This window comes from Apaloderma vittatum, unplaced genomic scaffold (assembly GCF_000703405.1).
Source record: "Apaloderma vittatum isolate BGI_N311 unplaced genomic scaffold, ASM70340v1 scaffold2962, whole genome shotgun sequence".
NCBI classification, from domain to species: Eukaryota; Metazoa; Chordata; class Aves; order Trogoniformes; family Trogonidae; genus Apaloderma; species Apaloderma vittatum.
In genome coordinates, this window is record NW_009703986.1 from 7,977 (window position 1) to 26,554 (window position 18,578).

The window sequence follows — 18,578 nt, forward strand, 5'->3', positions numbered from 1 at the left end:
GATGAGGCCGGGAGCACATTCTTTCCTATGTTGTGGTTTGCTGACTCTTCGCTTTGTCTCGTGTGTAATGGGAACAGAGCTCGTGGAGTGAGGAGCATGGTCCCAACAAATGGCTCCTGTTGTTTTTTTTAGCTTTGCTTGGGCCTAATTCTGATCAAAATTGTGTAGGTATGAACTTGGGGAAATTCTGCTATTTCTCTGAACCCGTTCCAGGTTCACCCCAGTGGAACCGGCAGCAGAAGCAGGCCCCGAAGTACTTTCTGTGGCACTCCAGCTACGCACAGCAGCCAATTTATTGCTTTGCATTTTCCATCGCCGTGAGAACTAAGTAACCTCCTAGGGCTGAACCTTCACCATCCCGCTTGACTCTGAAAGGCACCAAACTGCTTGTAAGCTGTGGGTCACTATCCACAGATATCTTTGGCTTGTGGGGCTTGGTATTTTGCAGAGAATGCCAGGCTTGCTGGGCTCCTTCATCAGGGAGAGGGCAGGGAGGAAGCCCGGGGCTTGGTGAGGGGACAGCGGCCGTTTCAGTTGGTGTGAGGAGCTGAACCAGGTAGATGATGACTGAAAGCAGAAAATCTCTAAGGCATGGGCCAACAAGACAGGTCTAGCTGTAACATAGTCTTTCTTTGCAGACAGCCACAGCACTGGCTTGCTGGAGCCACCGGTAAAAACCTCCACAGCAGGACACATGGGATTCCCTGGCTGCATCGCTTCTGCAGGGCTTCTCCTAGTTACTGGTGGGGGTGGACAAGTGCATGCCACGTGCCTAGTGCTTTTTCTGCACAGCCCTCATCTTTTCTAGCATATCATTGGACTAGATGATTTCTAGAGGTCCCTTCCAGCCCCTAGAATTCTATGATTCTGTGATCATTTGGTAGCCAAACAGGCCAGGCAAGGAATCTTTTTGTGGTTATTTACTGGTGGCACTTCAGGACAACGTGCCACCTCCGTCCAAGGTTTCTGTTAACACAGATATGCTGATAAACAGGAGTTTGGTTTTAGTTAGTTAGGTTCCAAGGGAAGTAATAAAAGCACTAAAACTGCTGCAAAACTAATGTTTTGTGGATATCCAAGAATAATCTACAGTGTAGAGCATCACTGAATGACTCTGCACTTTCTTTGAGCTTGGTAACTGTGGAGTTAAAAATGAGTATGTCTTTCAAGCATTTGCCATGGTCAGAAAAGAGCTTAGAGTGTGCTTGAGAAGGCAGCAGGTTAGTTTATGCTGCTAGCAAAAGTGATTCTGCAGTGTGAAAGATCCCAAAAGCAATGAAATGCCTCAGTATTTTCTATAGTGCGAGGCAGCTTCTGTTTGTCAGTGTTGGGAGTGACATTTGTCAGCATTTGGCAAATTAGTATGTAGTTTAGCAAACATAACTTTTTGTTTAATCCGCCACTAAAACTGCTGTTGCTGGTGGTATGGGGTCAGGCCTCTAGAGCAACAGGTGGAACAAACCCCAGAAGCCTCCAAACATACACGCACACACACAGATCAAATAAAAATACTTCACTAACAGGGATGTTTAGAGGTGAGCTTGGATGAGAGGGAGGGGAAATGAGGCGCTTCTATAAGCCAGGCTACCCCAGCTGGTGTTCATGAGGTATTTGACATGACCAGCATTAGGCATTTGAGACTCATTTGCACTGAGCATTAACACACCTGGACTTCGAGGAGCATGGTGGGCAAAGTGCTGACTGCTTCACTGGTACTCATTGTATAGGATTTCGAAATGAATATTTTCTTGCAAATATTTCTATCTGGCTTTGACACTTCCCAGTTGATAGATTGGGTCACTTTGACACTACACAGCTCATAAGCAACACGTGGGTGCAGAATTCCTCCCCAAGGAGATGGAGACCCACTGCCGTGCTGGAGTACCTGTGTTCAACAGAGTTGCAGCTCCATGATGTAGAGCCAGGGACTCTGAGAGGGCAGAAGCATTTCAGAGGTGGGGATCTATAGATTTATTACAGCCAATTCTTAGTCTCACTAACTGTACACTTTACAAGAACGGGTGTTTTGTTATGTTCAGAGTATGTGGAAGTGCACAGTATTATCTATGTATTTTCACTTTAAAAGCCTTCATGTTTTTCCACCATTAATGATTGGTGAATTAATGATTTTCTTGAATTCTGTGTCTAGGCTTTTCTACCAAGCTGCTCTTGGACCCATGGGTAGATTAAAAAAAAAAAAAGTAATTTCAGCTGTTCTAAGAAGGCACTGGAAATGCCGATATATTGCTGTTATAAAGAAAATTCATGGCTACTTTCTTGTTTGAATTGCATCAGTGCCTCTGCAGCTGACAGTAGATATTTGATACCTCATCTGAAATAGGTCAGTCTTTTCCAAGTAAGAAATTGTGGCTGTTCTATATAGGGAAGTGACTCCACTGGAAATTACAGGAATTGAATTTAAGAGAAATAGCAAGCTCAGAATGAAACTGGAAGTGTTAACTCCATGAGGTAAAGAATTAAGAAAAAAAAATAAAAATGAGAGCTGTAAGTAGATTTTGCATTCAAGGAAAATCTCTTTTAGTTCATGATATTTAGAGGTTTTGCCTGGGACTCTCAGAAGAATCCTGGAGACTTACAGGTGTTGAACTGCCACAGATCCTTTTTGGAAAAGCAGTGTTCAAAGTACGTACCTCACATCAGTGTAGATTATTTTTGAATGATGAGAAAAGGGCTCCCTTGCTAATAGTACCAGCGCTATTCGTTGGTACTGTTGGCAGACATATGAGCACATCATTGTGTAGCTAATATAAACCGGAGGCTGCAGAGGACCCAGACCCCCGATTTGAGCAATCTCTGGTGCTTTGTTGACCTCCCTCAGTGCCTGGCAATTTCTTCATTCTTTGATAACAGTTTGTTCTGTGAATGCATTTGCCCATTCTCCAGAAGAGCAGCGTGAAAGCACAGGGTTACATGAGCAAACTTAGTCTAGCTGATGCACTTCAGGGCTCTCCTTTTGGTCCTTGTCCCTTTATCTTTACTCTTCTCCTCCAGTCCACCAGCACTATTGCAGGGCAGGCAGCAGCATTACGTTGTACGTGTGGGCTTCTGTATCCTGGTCTGTACCTGAGGTATGAGGGCAGGAGGGACTGGCACAGAATCAGAGAATGGTTGGAAGGGACCTTAGAGATCATCTAGTCCAACCTCGCTGTCATGGGCAGGGATGCCTCTCAACTAGACCAGGTTGCTCAAGGCCTCATCCAACCTGGCCTCAGAGTGGGAGGTATCCACAACTTCTCTGGACAATTTACTCTAGAGTCTTTTCACCCTCGAACTGAATATTTTTTTCCTAAGAGCCAATTGAAATTTATTTTCCTTTAACTTAAATCCATTTCCCCTTGTCCTATCTGTGGACACTTTTGTAAAAAGTCCCTCTGCAGCCTTCCTGTAGGTTCCCTTCAGGTATTGGAAGGCAGTTATAAGGTCCTCTCCAGAGTCTTCTCTTTTCAAACTGAAAAATCCCAGTTCCCTCAGCCTGTCCTTATAGCAGACGTGCTTCAGCCTCTGCATTATCTTTGTGGCCCTCCTCTGAACTCGTTGCAACAGATCCATGTCGCTCTTATGGTGGAGACACCAGAACTGGATGCAGTATTTGAGGTGGGGTCTCACAAGAGCAGTGTAAAGGGGGAGAATCACCTCTCTTGATCTGCTGGCCACACTCCTCTTGATGCATCCTAGGATCATTTTATCAGGTTTTTTTTTAATATACATTTACACAGAAAAATGTGTAACAGCACTTAGGGGAAACCTACTGCTTTACAGTAGTTAAATTTCAGATTTTTTTTAGTTTTGTGACTAAACCTCTGTGATCCTTCTTCCTAAGACACCTGGTGCATGAGTTTTGTCTAGCAAGGAAAGCAAACAAGCCATTCCTTCATAAATACTGCAGTCCTAGTAAAGGCTTTTAAAACCATTGACATCTTGTGCTTCTTAGCCCTTTTAACAGCTTGAAAGTGTGCAACGTAGATTCACACAGTAGAAACCACCTGTTTTCTGTAGAGGTGCTGCACACAAGGCTCCATTTGAGGTCTGAGTCCCACTAGACTGTGGGATCCCTAAGAATGTCAGACCAAGTGGAAAAAAGCCAAGGGGTGTCTGTTGTATATTTTGGGAATGGCAGCACGAATGTGGAAGGTCATGCACGTAACTAAGTTGCCCAAGTTTTCACAAGGAAACTGCAGCGGAGTCAGGGATTGGCTGTCTGGAATGCTATCCCAGGGAATTAGCCATGAGTTCTGCTTTTCCCTTTGGAATTACTTCAAAAGCTTTCTCTTCTGAAACAAACTGTAATTCATGCAAACATTCTCTCATGTGTTCTGAGAGAGTAGAGGATCAATCAAGTGTTTCTGTGTGGCTTCAAGGGCAGAGCTGTGCTCTAGGAAAGTAAATAACCTGCTAGCAGATGATTTAGTGAAGTCAGATAAAATTAGTTGAACTGGAAGGTACTGATATTTTATGTTATAAAAGGGAAGACAAATGGGAGGGTTACTGAACTTATTTCAAAACTGTATAGTGAACCATTTCAGACCTGTTTCTACTTCTCTTTGAGTCAATAGGTTTTGTCAGGGTGGTTCCTGTTACAGGTTCCAGCACGACTGCTATAGAAGCCTTAACAGAGTTAGCCACCTTGTCTCCATAGATCTCTGTGTAGTTTGTGTCCCTAACCATCTTTGAAGCTGCCCAGCCTTAAAATTCGGAGTATAACAAGGAATTTCACTGTGAAATAAGATTAATGTAATCAATTGTGGTTTGTATGCAGGTCTGGAAGTGTCAGAAATCATTGGACCGAGATTTACTCTTTTGTGGAAAGCCTAGCTGAGAAGTTCATAAGGTAAAGTTTTCTTTAGGCGGTATTTTAATTTGCTATATAGGTAATTTTCATTCACTGCTTCTTAGCAAATGAAAGTCTGCTGAAGTAATATATATGTGTGTGTGTGATGTAGCTCTGACTTGTTCTTCTGTTTCAGTCCAATGTTGCGGATGTCCTTCATTGTTTTTTCTTCACGAGGCACTACAGTCATGAAACTGACAGAAAACAGGCAAGTATTCTTAGAATCGTGGAATGGCCTAGGCTGGAAGGGACCTTAGAGATCATTTAATCCAACCTCCCTGTCACGGGCAGGGACGCCTCTCAACTAGATCAGGCAACACATGGGGACCGAACAGGGATCTCCCCACAACTTTCATCCTGAAATACTCTCCATCCTTCCTCTCAAGCAGCAACTGGCCCCAAAACTAGAGTTCAGAGGTCTGATTTGGTCCTTGCTGTGGTACCAACTCAGGCACCTACTGAAATCCTTTCCACCATTCCCAGCTGGAAGAGGGCTTAAGACACCTTTGGGTCCCCCATTACCATTTTGTTTTCAGCCTTGTAAGAGAAAAGCAGCACTGGGCTCTCTGTTCTTTATTGCAGTATTGTGGGGAGAAACTGCATTTCCAGTCAAGGATTCATGTACATCCTCACTATCTCCAACTACCTAAATAAGGGCAGTTTTTGTGTAAGAGGTCTCAGACCTTGAACTGATGAGCCAAGGACTCCATGAAACTCGCACGGTGCCCACTTTGAAGTGACTCAAAGACCTGAACTTTACACCAGCAGCTGGTCATACCCAGTGCTGGAGCACAGCCTCGCCTACCTGTCGCACACCTCTGCTGGGCTGCCTTCAGACAGCACCTGTGCCAGGGCTGGTTTGCACAGCCAAGCAATAGCCTTCTTAGTAAAAAGTGAGTCTGAGGCTGGAGCAAAATTCTTGTTCCTACCTGCACAGCCAAATCCTCTTTACAAAACAAAAATCAACCAAGAAACTCACAAAAATGAACCCCCAAAAAACAAAACCAACAACCAAAAACCCCCAAACTCACCCTGCTGAGAAAGCCTGAAACCCTGCAGGGGTCTTGCGTTTTTACTGTCTCCACAGAGTTTTGGCTGTGGTCTCCACATTGTACCTGGGTGACAGAGTTCAAGCTTGCTTAATTCTCCCAACTGCATTTTCTCTTTGCAAGGTGGAGAGAGGAACCCCATGGCAGTATGTTGAGTATGATATTAGAATGTTCCCTCTTCTAATTTCTCTGTATGGATCACCATGTGTGCCTTTTCACCTTATTTTATCCTTTGAGAGGGTAGATTTTGCTTTACGCCATAAGAACATCCCCAATCCCAGCTCCTGATCTTACCTTTGCCCCACATAGACTGCTGTTTCCTCTGTAGCTGGGGTTGTGCCACCTAAAATGCCCAGTTGCAAAAGGGAGCGTAGAGAGGCTTTCATGATCCTTATAAGAAAAAGATGCCCCATAGCATCTGGGGCTGATGTTTGGACTGACCACATTTTACCTGCTGAGTATTTCTGCCTTATTTGCCTTATTTGTGTTCCATTAATGTAATGAAAACTTTGCCAAGAATCAGGGTCTTTTACCGATAAGGGATCAGTTAAATTATTAATTTCCCAGAACAATCCTCTTGGTTAACAGGTATTTGTGGACTAAGAAGCTGTGCACCAGAGGTATCAAAATATCAAAGTCCCTGTCTCACCAGGGAGCACTCTGTGCCCCAGGAAGGTTGATCAGTCTCTGGTTTAGGAAATTCTCATCATTCCCATCCTGTTCTCTTATCTCTTGGTATCTGTCTTTATAATGGAAAAGTCCTCATCCCAACTGTCCTGATAATGAATTGGAGTTTTTATTTGTCTCATTTTCATGACAGGATCATAAGCTTTTAAATTCTCATTCTGCCTACAGTCTGTCAGAGTTTAACGTCTGGTATTTGCTTTGATTCAGTCTTACCCTGACCGACAGTATACCAGAATGAGGGAGCAGGGACAGAATTGCACCATTAAAATGTGTTAACCCTAACATGATATTGTGTTATTGTGTCCAGTTTTGTGCTCCTGTGGGTGTTTGGCTGGAAAATTGTGTTTTTTGAAAGATCTGATTTTGCCAGTGTTTCTGCTGATGTGTATGCACTCTGTGCAGTGTATTGACAAGGTGCATAACTTAGCTGTGATACAGGAATATCTTGACTAAGAAAAAAAAGAACTTTTTGGTAAGATTTTCTCCTTTTTTTTCTTGTTTTGTTTTTTTAATCCAAAGGGAAGCCATAAGACGAGGGCTCGACATTCTTCAGTACGAAGTGCCTGGAGGAGACACATTCATGCATGAAGGATTTAAAAGGGTACACATCACAGTACCTCTTTTCTTTGATTTATACATAGAAACTTTGCTTTGCTTGCTGCTGGTATACTTAAGAGCTAACAATGTTCTACATTTTGTTGCAGGCAAATGAACAGATTTACCATGAAACCTATGGAGGTATGTGTTGTGTATCGCTCATGTTATATACCTGCACTGAAAAGACAGGAACAATAGTTCTTTAGGTGACCTGCAGTAAACCCACCAAAAGAAGTGTTGGAGGCGGAATTGGAGTTACACAATCACTACATTCCATTTTGACTACAGCCCTACTTTTAAATGTGTGATTCATGGTTTATTAAGACCAGAGGAGACCAGTATGATCATAGATCTGACCCGAGGCAGAATACAGACCAAAGCATTACAGCCAGAGCTGCCTGTCCTGCATCCAGGGTATGGGAATACCCAGATTTTCGTGTACCCTTATCTCCTGACACACTCGGCACTGTCTGCTTTGTGTGCCTTAAGTCCTTGTTCTCATTAATGTTAAGTATGAATGCAATCAGCTGGGATTTTTGCATCAGTGTGAATGATTTGGGATCAGATTCTGAGTTTCTAAAGTGTATGTTTTGACTAAATTTCAAGAGGGATATAATTACTTTTTTTTTGTCTGTGCCAAAAAAAGGCCTTATTAGTTAAACTGAACACTTCTTGCCTGGTTTGTACCCTGGTGTGAGGTTATTCTCGTTTCTGTGCTGATGTTTGGTGTTTTTTTTTTAATATGGAGAAATTGGTGAGTGCCTTTTTAATGGAATAGACTGTGAGTGTTGAATCTTCAGCAGCAGCTCTGTGTGGTTTCTCAGGCACTTGTGCTTCTAAAATCGAGGGTCCTGAGTAGTCCAGCTGAAAACTATTTTACATTTTCATAACATAAATAAGAACTAATCTACTATTCTATAAGTTGATTAGGAAAGAAGAAGGAGTAGATGAGGTCTGGGTCTATAAGCTAAAATATCAGGGAAGAAATAAGTGTTCAAAAAGAAAACAAATTAAGATTTTCAGTCTTTCATCCTTTTTCAAGCATGCTGGGCAGGGAAAAAAAAAAAAGGAAGAAGAAAAAAGAGGAATACAGGAATCCAAGCTGGTTTTACCCCCAAGTTGCAGGTCACTTTTTAAGATTTATGTCTGTGTCTGACATGACATGGTAGGGACTGCATAGCATAAGAAGCTTGTCAGAACTAATCAGTCTTTAATTTCAGACAGTATGGGAAAAGACACTTGAAATTATAACAGATCATTTTGAAAAAATAAATACTTCCCTGGAAGTAACATGTATGTGCATTAAAAACTATTGAAGCGGAGTGGTTGATTGAACCATAGCTTGCACATTATTTTAGTTCAACTTTGTTAACATGCTACATTTTTCTAGGTTGTATTGTATTCTGTACTGCATTACACATACAGCTATCTACAATCTATGCAATCTTTTCACTTAGGCTTGGATGGGATATGAAAAGTATTATCACAAGACATGATTTTTTCACCAGTGGACATGATCTTAAGGTTTTCACACACTCAGAATTCCTGTGAACTTTACTAGCAGCTCTCATTGCTCAAGAAGTGAAGGACTGAATCTCCCTGTAGAAGCACATTTTATGCCGTATTCAGTGGGGTTGCACCTTGAAAGTGCTGGTGAGGAAGGTCGAATGGTGGGAAAGCTCATTTTGCAGAGATATCTCCTGCCGCAATCTCTTGGCAAGGTTTATGTAGAGGCATATTTGTCAAGAGAAGAGAGAAAGCTTCTCTCTCTGCAGGTTCCATTTTGCCACTTCTCCATAGGCAGGTGTAGATGTAATCTTGGTGGGTGCTACGGTTTACTCAGAAAATAGAAGTTTGTGCGTGGGCCTTGTTAGAGCAGTACTTGCCCTTCAGTGACGCTTGCGATACAAAAGTGAACAGATTTGGGCTTATTGCATGCATCTGACCTTCAGCTGGTATACCTTCAGTAAAGTCCATACAAACAAGGCTCTGATTTTGCATTTATAAGTCAGCCAAAAGTGATGCCTCACTTCAGACTTTCTTTTCATTGCACGGTCTTGTATGCATTCAATCTGTTTAACTATCCTCCACATAGGAGTTCGGACCGCTAGTGTGATTATCGCTCTGACGGATGGAGAATTGCAAGATGTTCAGTTTTATTATGCAGAACAAGAAGTAAGTCACCTTCACATTTATCCAAACTAGCTTATGTCAAACCTGTAGGCAGTTACTGCTGGCTCCACTGGTTACATGGCTTTGCACTTAATGGCAAATTTTATTTTATTTTAGGCCAACAGAGCCAGAAGCTTTGGAGCTATTGTTTATTGTGTTGGAGTGAAAGATTTCAATGAAACTCAGGTAACTGCTTGCTTTTCTTCTTGTTTTGTTTCTTTTTTTCTGTTATACTAGTGCACAAGGAACAGCATCAGATGAAGGCATTCATTTAATTACTTGAGGCGTAAATCATTTCGTGTCAGTATGATGTCTTTTAGCAAGTATGAAAAGGGCCCAGTTTTGTTCACTGTAATTTTGTTTTCCTCATGATTTATGATTGTCTTTCTTTGCAGCTGTCAACAATTGCTGACAGCATCGATCATGTTTTTCCAGTTACGGGAGGCTTTTATGCCCTGAGAGGAACCATTGATTCAGTAAGTTGGGTATTCTCAGATCCAGAAAAGGGCACCCTTTCCTGTATTAACAGTGCATAGACAAAAATCAGTTGCCAAAAATGCCATTGTCTAAATCTTTTAGATTCTCAAGAAATCTTGCATTGAGATCCTGGCAGCTGAACCATCGAGTGTGTGTGCAGGAGGTGAGTTCCCACAAGAGTGATGTGATAAGGCAAATGAATGACAATGATGAAATGTCAGTAACTACCTAATGTGGGGTTGGAGCTGAAGCCGGTGGATGTGTTGGAGCATCCCCTCAGGCCACAGCTGAAGCCCTGTGTGTTCCTTCTCACTTGAGGAGAAAAAAAATGGTGCTGATAAAACACGTAGCTGCTGTGGCTGAGTGCCAGCTTGGAGAGTTGACTGAGGTAGCACTTGGGGAATTGGGGATGCTGCTTTTTTAAATTCTCCAGGAGAAGGAGGAGACAGAAGTGACGTAAAGCCAGGCTGCCAGAGGTGCTTTAGGGTCTCGAGGTGATGTCTCCCAAGTTTCTGGACAGACTGCATTCCTGGGATCTGCTGGAACTCGTGGGCAGTTAGAACAAGATTTTGCAAAACCTTCAGAAATTTCACGTTTATTGAACCAGGTATAATTAACTGCATAGGCTACAGTGCTGATGTATTTTCCCAGGTACTAATGTTTTACTTACTCACAGTGAAAGGAACCATTAGTGTGTATGGTAAACGTGAAGAATCCTCAGAGGAGCTGTTGACAATTTCATGACTTTCGTGTCTAGCATGTTTTATTTGGATTTGTTCTGGTTTATGTTAGCAATTCACTTGCTCTGTGTTTGTCTTAAAAGGCTATTGCAGCAGAGTGAGAGTGACACTGTAAGTTTGCTGGAAGGTACAGTTTACAGCATGGTTATTTAGATCTAATGTTTACTGTCTTGTGTTCATTTCCTTATATGCTGTAAAAATGAGCACATAAAAATAAAATAGCAATGATGCGTGAAGGCTGACCTTGAAAACAGATAAAAATAGGAAAGTCAGGGAAAAATATCTAATAAATATAACAGAGAAATTGTTTACTCTTCCCTTTCACATGTCAATCACAACATGATCTTGCCCTGAGTATTTCAATTTAAGATGAAGTACCCTTGTATCTTTTGAACTCTTCCTAAATATATAATTGTGGACTAGCCATTTGTGATAAAATATGTTCTCTGGAAAATTAAAAAGGAATTACATTGCCTTTAAAAATCTCCTGTAGAGTTGATAAAAACAATTATAAAGCTTTGATATTTCAAAGCTTTTTTTTAATTATTTGATAATGATGAATACTGTGGGGTTTTGCTTGCTTATTGTATATCAGACAACTTTTTTCTGTAAAGATTTCTTGTTAACCAAAAATTGCCTTTAGCTACATGAAAATGTGAGTGTGCCAATAGGAGGAATTTCAGTAGTATTCTTGTAATTATTTAGGACCATTGGGAATTTGAACTTGAAAACATACTTTTCAAATGGAGGTTTCAAAATATTTTTCTAAAGTGTTTGAGAAAAGAGATTTTCAAGAAAAGATTTGCTTTTCAAAAATGGATATTTTTCAACAAGAAATAAAATCCTCTTTTGAAAAAGGAATCAGTTTGATTCCCAATTCATGACTTCAGATCATTTCAATTTTTGCCAAGCTTTCCAGGCAACTAGTTTATCACAAACATGGTTAAAAATACACAAGTGCACTTAAAATTGATTCACCCTCCTTTAAAATAACAAATAAAATTTTAAAATGTTACATTACTTACATCTGTAAAAGTTTTTCAGTGGCTTTCGTTTCAGACCAGTATAAAGAAGGTAGAACCAGTTTCTGTGTGTTGCTGCTGATTCAGCAAAATACCGGCACATGTCTCACTTAAATTCTTTTAATTTTAAGAGGTTTGTTCTGCCCCTGTTGACGGAGCCGTCCAGCACAGGCTGGCACATGGCAAAGCCTGGTGCCGAGTCACCAGGGCATGAAGACTCAGATCTCGCGTGCTTGGAGCTTTGCTTGTAGCAGCAGGGAGCCTCAAAACTGGAGGAAGCTAAAGCTGGAGCTCCGAATGGTGCGAGCTGTCGTGGGTTAAATCACTGAGAGCACCAAGAATGAGAGCTGAAATCGCTTTTATTATGAGTCTAGTCCTGCAAGTCTTAGGTGAAATTAACTCCTGCAAGAAGTTATACAGCATGAGGTGCAAATATTCAAACTTGTGCTTGGCTTTGTTATCCTTTATCCCACTTATTTCATCATATCATAGAATCATAGAATGGCCTAGGCTGGAAGGGACCTTAGAGATCATCTAGTCCAACCTCCCTGTCATGGGCAGGGATGCCTCTCAACTAGATCAGGCTACTCAAGGCTCCGTCCAATTTGGTTCATCTTTATAGCTGCAGGCACTGCTCACTGCTGGAGAAAATCTCCTGGGATTAAATACCTTTTTCATGGCAGTGTGAATCCAAATCCTGAATCTAGTTCACTGGACAGTTGGATGTAGTTCTACTCTATATGTAACGTGATTTTAATTTTTTTTTTCTCTATTTACTGTATTTGGACATCAGTGCAAAAAAAGTACTGAAGTCGTCTCAGAATTTTAGTGCATTTTAAATTTAGATAATTACTAATACAGTATACTGCTAATGCATAAGTAAGGTTATGTAGTCAGGCTATCCTATATAAATATATAAACACCTGCATTTAGAACTGTCTGAAAAATAGAACATTACATTTTGTAGAAATGCAACATTCTTTCCCTTTTTTCTAAGTTAGAAATTTTGTTATTTGGTTTTTTTTTTTTAATATGTCATTGAAATTTGCATTTCAAAGTTTTGATCAAAAAAACAGTAGACCTTTTGAAAGAGTGCAATATATTATCACCATTGTCCAGGAAAGAAGCTTGCTTCACAGCCTTAAAACATGTCTCTGTCCATGCTTTTTGTATCAAGCTTATCTGAATGAGGAGGCGATAATCAGTCTGGCTTTTGTTTAGAATTATTACTGATTTTTAGAATCTGGTATGAGGTCATGAGGGCTTTGTGTTGCTCAGTGGAAGCCAATAATGAATCAGGGCTTAGAGCAGAGTCTGACCTGCTCCTTGTAACTGTTCTTGCAACTCATAATTACCACTGTGTTAGTAATCACTGGTGATCTTGGCTTCATTTTTGACTTGCCAGAGGTTTAGTAAAATGCTGATGGAACAATTTCCATGCAGTGACAATTCCAGTTGGGACTCTGGCTCTCTGTGGCGAAGCTATCTGGCAAGTCCATTTGCAAATTGATCTCGTCACATTGTGACAGCTATCTGATGCTTTAATGCTCTTTGACCCTGCAAATTCATCACCCCCAATGCAGAGCAATGTAGTTGGGTCCTTCCTGTTCCCTCTGATTTAAAGTGACCAAGACGTGCAGCCTGTAAACAGGCTATCAGTGCGGGATTGGAGGTGCCTCATATCCTGTTTGACAGCATCATTGCTTTGATTATGCTTACAGTACGCAGATATGATTGAAAGGTTTTGTTGGATGTGGCATCCTACTGGCCACATCAACTACCAGGTGTGGATGCAAGCCGTCAGCTTCTCATCAGAGTCACAGAAGCGAAGCCGACAGCGCAGCCACCGCACACCAGCTTCAACCTACCATCTCGCTGCCAGCGCTGCCTGGTTATTTCAGTGCTGACCTTTTTCCCTTCGCTGTCTTGTCAAAAGCTGCAATCCACGATCTGACAGTAACTAAGGAAGAAAAGGACGCAGCCAGAGCCAGGGCGCAAAATTAAATGGAATTAGCCATTTCAACAGACCATCATCCAGAACACGTTAATGCTCTGGAGCGTTCCAAGGGACAGGCTTCTTAACAGCAACAGCCAAATTCAGTACCAGCTGTTTACATTTCCGAGCGAGTCTGGTATTGAAACTATGTTGTCAGCTTGTGTTGGTGGACGGCTTACTACCCAGTCAGTTCACAACTGACTGTGCGGAGTGGCAGTGACCGTGGAAAGAAGGGCAGGAGAGGTAAACTGTCTTGACAAGACTAAACTTCTAGATGTAGCTTTTACATTTCTTGTTTTGTGTTGAAATTCTCTTACCTGCTGCATCTTTTCAAAGCCACTGAAATAGCTATCAATTAAGCCTTTGTGGTTGCTGCCTTTAACGCCATTAGTTCAGGGTGGGAGGAGAACACCTCTAAGTGTAATTTTATTTCAGCATGCTGCTTTTATAATATCAAATTGAGAGGAGGCTGAAAAAAAGTGGAATTATGTTATCTGAGTGTTCAAGTCACTGTGGAGTGGGCTGGCTACAAGCAAGTCTGGGGTAATGTACTAGGCAGGTAGTTCTGGTGGGTGGGCAGAGGCCCAGTTGCCTTTGGGGCTGGCCATGACTCTCAGCCCTGCTGCAAAAAAATAAAAGAGTTGCTCATCAGGCATCAGAATATCAGCTGGGTTAGATGTAGAATGGCTCAAGGCATGAATCAGACTTAGAGTAACTCCATATTCTTACTGGAGTAAGAAGCAGCTGAATCTGCCCTACAGTCCATTTTTGTTTATTTAAATAAGTGCCCCCACCCCCGATGGGAATGAGGAGGTATTACACTTTCCTTTAAAAAGAGGCCAAATTCTGATGCTGTTTTTATGCATTTGGCTCCTAATGTGCTTAGTGAGGTCTTGAATTGGATCATCTTTCTTCAACAAAGTGCCAAAGCGTGTGTTTCACTTTAATATGCGCTCCAGTAGCTATTTCCTTTTTCCAAAATATCTTCTCAGATTCCCATGGTCCTTGCAGTCTGTGTCAGTTCAAAGCACTGCTCTAAGGAAAAGTTACCATGAGGAAAACCGTAGTGTGGGTTTCTAGCGCTTGACCATAGCTTGTGCATGCCCTTGTCCAATTCACCCAGAGTTGCATTAGACCTCGGTGTGTTTTTGGCAAGCTGTTTGTATGGAAAAGTTCAAGCACTACACATCCTCATGCCAGCTTGTCTTGCAGTAACTTGATGGTAAAGGGCAGGCAGACTAAGCTGAATGTGGATTTTAGCCACCTTTGGGCCTCATTACTGTTATCCAGTAACAAATCCTTCCTCCGAAGCATACAAATAGCATGGCAGTGCATCATGTAAAATGCTATCAAAAGCCAAATCTCATATCACTAAAAATTAGGTGCTGCTCCCCTCAGTCCTATCATAGTTGATAATGTGTGTTGATAATGCATGTGAGCTAGTTCATGGTTTTACTTGCTGCTGGTTGAGAACTTCTGTGCAGTTTATTCTTATTTTTCTATGTGTACCTTGAAGATTAATTGCTCTGGTATTGGGCTGGTATTCCCCTGGTATTTGACTGGTCTCAGATGCTGCTCAGTGTCTGGAATAAGCAAGTTCTGTGGAGGATTCAGTTAAAGCAGGAGATTCATGTGTGAAAGTGCAACTTCTGTGCTTTCCTTTGCTACATGCCATGGGTCTCGGACATCAGCTGGCTTCTTGCATGTAGCATAAAAAGGAATTTCAAAAATATATTTAGCACAAAACAAATTCGTAATGCCTTTCCAACCTGTCTGTGGTAAAGATGTTATCTCTGTGGTTAGTGTAGCAGCTGCAATGCATTTTGTGACCTAGAGGGAAATTTCCCTTGCCACTTCTCCTGCTGGGGCATCTTGCCCCTAGCTTGACAGTTCAGGCTGGTCCCAAGAGGCAGGAGACTGTTGCTCTTTCTTGGGCTCCACCTGTGTAAAGTAAAAGGGAAGAAACAGCAACAGTTGTATTGTGCTGTTATCAGAGCTCTGAGAAGTGTTGCCTACATAGGTTACTAAGAAATATTTTTAGAAGTTGTTTAACCAAACCAGGTTTCCTAATACCTTCTTCCTCAATATACCTTTCCTGTTTCTAACTGTCTGAGGTTTCATGGTAGACATTAACTCACCTAATGCTTTCACGACTTGTCTCTGTCCCTTCCTTTCTACTGAACATTTCAGTATTCTGGCAAATGTTCAGCCAGGCAGATCACCTTACTGTCTCTTTGCTAACAAACAGAGTTATTTTTCAGGTGTGTGAGCAAGCTCCATGCGCTGCAATGCGACCAGCAGTGTCAGCAGTGGAGAGTATGTGCAGCTGGGCTCTCACTCCTGACAGCAGGCTTCCTAGGCTGTCTTTACTCAGATGTGAAACTGCTTTATCAGTAAAAAGACCATTGAAAGATTGTCTGAAAAAAATGACAAAGTGTTTCCTGCTTGAATGAACAAATCACAGTTGCTTATCGCAGTAATGACAAAAATCATAGGTGCCCTTCCACTCCCACCCCACCAGGAGCGAAGCAACAGAAGTTAAGAGCAGCTGAAGGGCAGGTTTAGGAGCTCTTGCTGTGACCAGCAGACAGGGTGTCTGATGTGGCACGTCTCCTCTTGTGCCACTGGTGGTTTTGGCTGCTGGGGCAGGAGTGTTGAGGAAGAGCACAAAGAGAAGTGCAGCACCTGGATCTTTAGTTACTCCTACACGCAGCAGATGCTGATGGGGCTGTGCACAGGCACAGTTCTTACATGGACTGAAAGAATGTATTTTTCCAGGACTTGTACCAGATGCAGAGCTTCCTCTCTGATTCACAGGAGGGTTATGAGGGGAGTCCTGTTTGTCTGCATCTGTCTGAACAGACCTGCTGCTGAAAGCCAAATGCCGTCTGCTGTGGAGAAAGGAGGAAGCACTGGTGCTTGTGGTTAGCAAAGGCATCTCGCCTGAAAGCCATGGAGGAACCCTGAGATGGCATGAGCAATGTTAGGCTCACAGTATTACTGTAGTACCTTTAAGTAAGGTATCAGGGGTCAATGGGATGCCCACGGCAGCAACCTTGAGAGGTGCTCTGTGAAGCACAAGTGCTGCTACAGCACGCTTGACCACTTGTGCTGAACACCAAGAGTGTCATTGTCAATGCTTTGTTTCAGGCATAGGGCAGAGAAAAGCCATTGTCACATTGTAATTCAGATCACTCTGGATTTGAGCTATTTTTCATTGCTCTTCTGTATTTTTACTTACAGAATCATTTCAAGTTGTGGTAAGAGGCAACGGCTTCTATCATGCAAGGAATATCGACCAGGTACTCTGCAGCTTCAAGCTCAACGACAGCCTTACTATCAGTAAGTTTGCAGGCTGATGGATTCCAGTGCCCCTTGTGGCTGTGTCACCTCTTGAGTGACAGAGGAGACACAGCCCACCTCTCGTCCACATTGTGGGAGTCCTTGCAGTGGATGTGGGGGGAGCTGAGTAGGGTTCTACACCTAAGAGAAACTTGAAATACATCTTTAATCAGTCTTGCGACCTGTGGACATTATCTTGTGAGGGTTTGTGTGGGATATGCTTCTGCACAATGAATTTCAGCATTGTTGTAATGGTGCATGTGGGTGAGGCAAGCAGCCAGTGAGGACTGGGTATCATGTTTTAAGAGAGAGAAATAAAATTGCTCCCTATTCCCTTGTTCATCACCAGTAAAAAGGAATAATATTATTTTGATCCCTTGGTGGTGTCTTCAGGTTTTTTATTGACAGATTCAGGAGACACTCACTATAAAGCTGGGCCTTCCTAGGTCTGCTCCATTGCTCTCTGATGCCAGTTGCAGGGTCTTAGGACAGCGGGCATGTAATGTGGAAATTCTGTCATCACTGTGCTAAACTAGGTCTTTTGTTTGCTCTCTCAGCAGCTGGGCAAAGGACTGAATGGCCAAAAAAGATTGAGCGTCCAGTTTCTCAGCAGTCCTCTCTTATTCCTGAGAAGCTGTGTATGTCTGGCAGGGTGAAGCACGGCGTGGGGAGGGGAGCTTTGCTCCTTTTTTATATATGCTGTCCTTGTTGGCTGAGCACAGTAGAGGCTTTCACATTCTGTCGCGGTCAGAGCAGTGCCTTCCCTAGCAGTGAATTCACTTACAAGAGGGAGCATATGAATTGCTCCTTCGTTTCCCATCCTGGTTGCCTACGTGGAGGCAACATTAAGTAAACTTTGGTGGTCTCGCTTTCATTCCACTTACAGATGCCCTTTGTGAGGAATTTGTTTCTTGTGGTTTACCAGGTACACTTTTATGTTGGTTTTTTGGTTTTGGGGTTTTTTTTTCCTTGATATACTGGCACTTTTACTGGACTTCACATAGTGAATGCTGACTTAGGCCTAGAAGTACACAGGAGGAAAACTACTTTAATTCCATGCTGTGTTCTTGGGTTAGGTCTTTAACAGATGTTGTGATGAGATACTGATCTATGCTGGCTGGCATTTTTCCCCTCAGGCTGGTCCTGAAACGTATCACTAATTTTCATGGTCTTATGTTTGCCAAAACAGGGAAACAAGCTTTGTCTTCAGGTGTGCTTAGAGTGAAGCAACATCAATGCAGACAACAACTCTCTTATCTGTTGTTGCTTGAGTTAATTTTTTTTTCCTAGGTAGAAAGAGTAGTCAAGCCTCTAAGGTTTAAATAAGCTTCCAGCTTTTACTAGCCCCTCATTCACTTGGGTTTCACTTTTGTGAACCAGTCTTTCTCTGAACTAGCACCTCAGCTGCTTTGGGCCATTCAGAGCTGAGGTGCAGTCCCAGTGGTGACCTGCCTGCTCATGCCTCAGCTTACACGCTTAGTGGCATTGCAGGATTGGGGTTTGGCTTTCTGAATGTGGCTTTTGAAAGCAACAGGGTTAGCACAGCTGACTTCTGGAGCTGCGCAGTGCAGGGAGGCAGGAAAGCACCCATGGCCTTGCTTTTGACTCCACCTGCACCAGACCTCTATGAACACAAACTCTTTCTGG

The 18,578-nt window shown here is 42.4% G+C and overlaps 1 protein-coding gene across 1 annotated transcript in view; it reads left to right on the forward strand.

Moving 5' to 3' along the window:
• Positions 1–18,578, forward strand: part of LOC104270460 (anthrax toxin receptor 1-like) — a 56,574-nt gene that overhangs the window by 7,705 nt on the left and 30,291 nt on the right. The window contains exons 2-10 of the mRNA XM_009864845.1: positions 4,778–4,849; positions 4,986–5,057; positions 7,105–7,186; positions 7,290–7,323; positions 9,278–9,357; positions 9,472–9,540; positions 9,750–9,830; positions 9,934–9,994; positions 16,833–16,931. Coding sequence (XP_009863147.1) covers positions 4,778–4,849; positions 4,986–5,057; positions 7,105–7,186; positions 7,290–7,323; positions 9,278–9,357; positions 9,472–9,540; positions 9,750–9,830; positions 9,934–9,994; positions 16,833–16,931 — 650 coding nt within the window. The remainder of the gene's footprint in view (positions 1–4,777; positions 4,850–4,985; positions 5,058–7,104; positions 7,187–7,289; positions 7,324–9,277; positions 9,358–9,471; positions 9,541–9,749; positions 9,831–9,933; positions 9,995–16,832; positions 16,932–18,578) is intronic.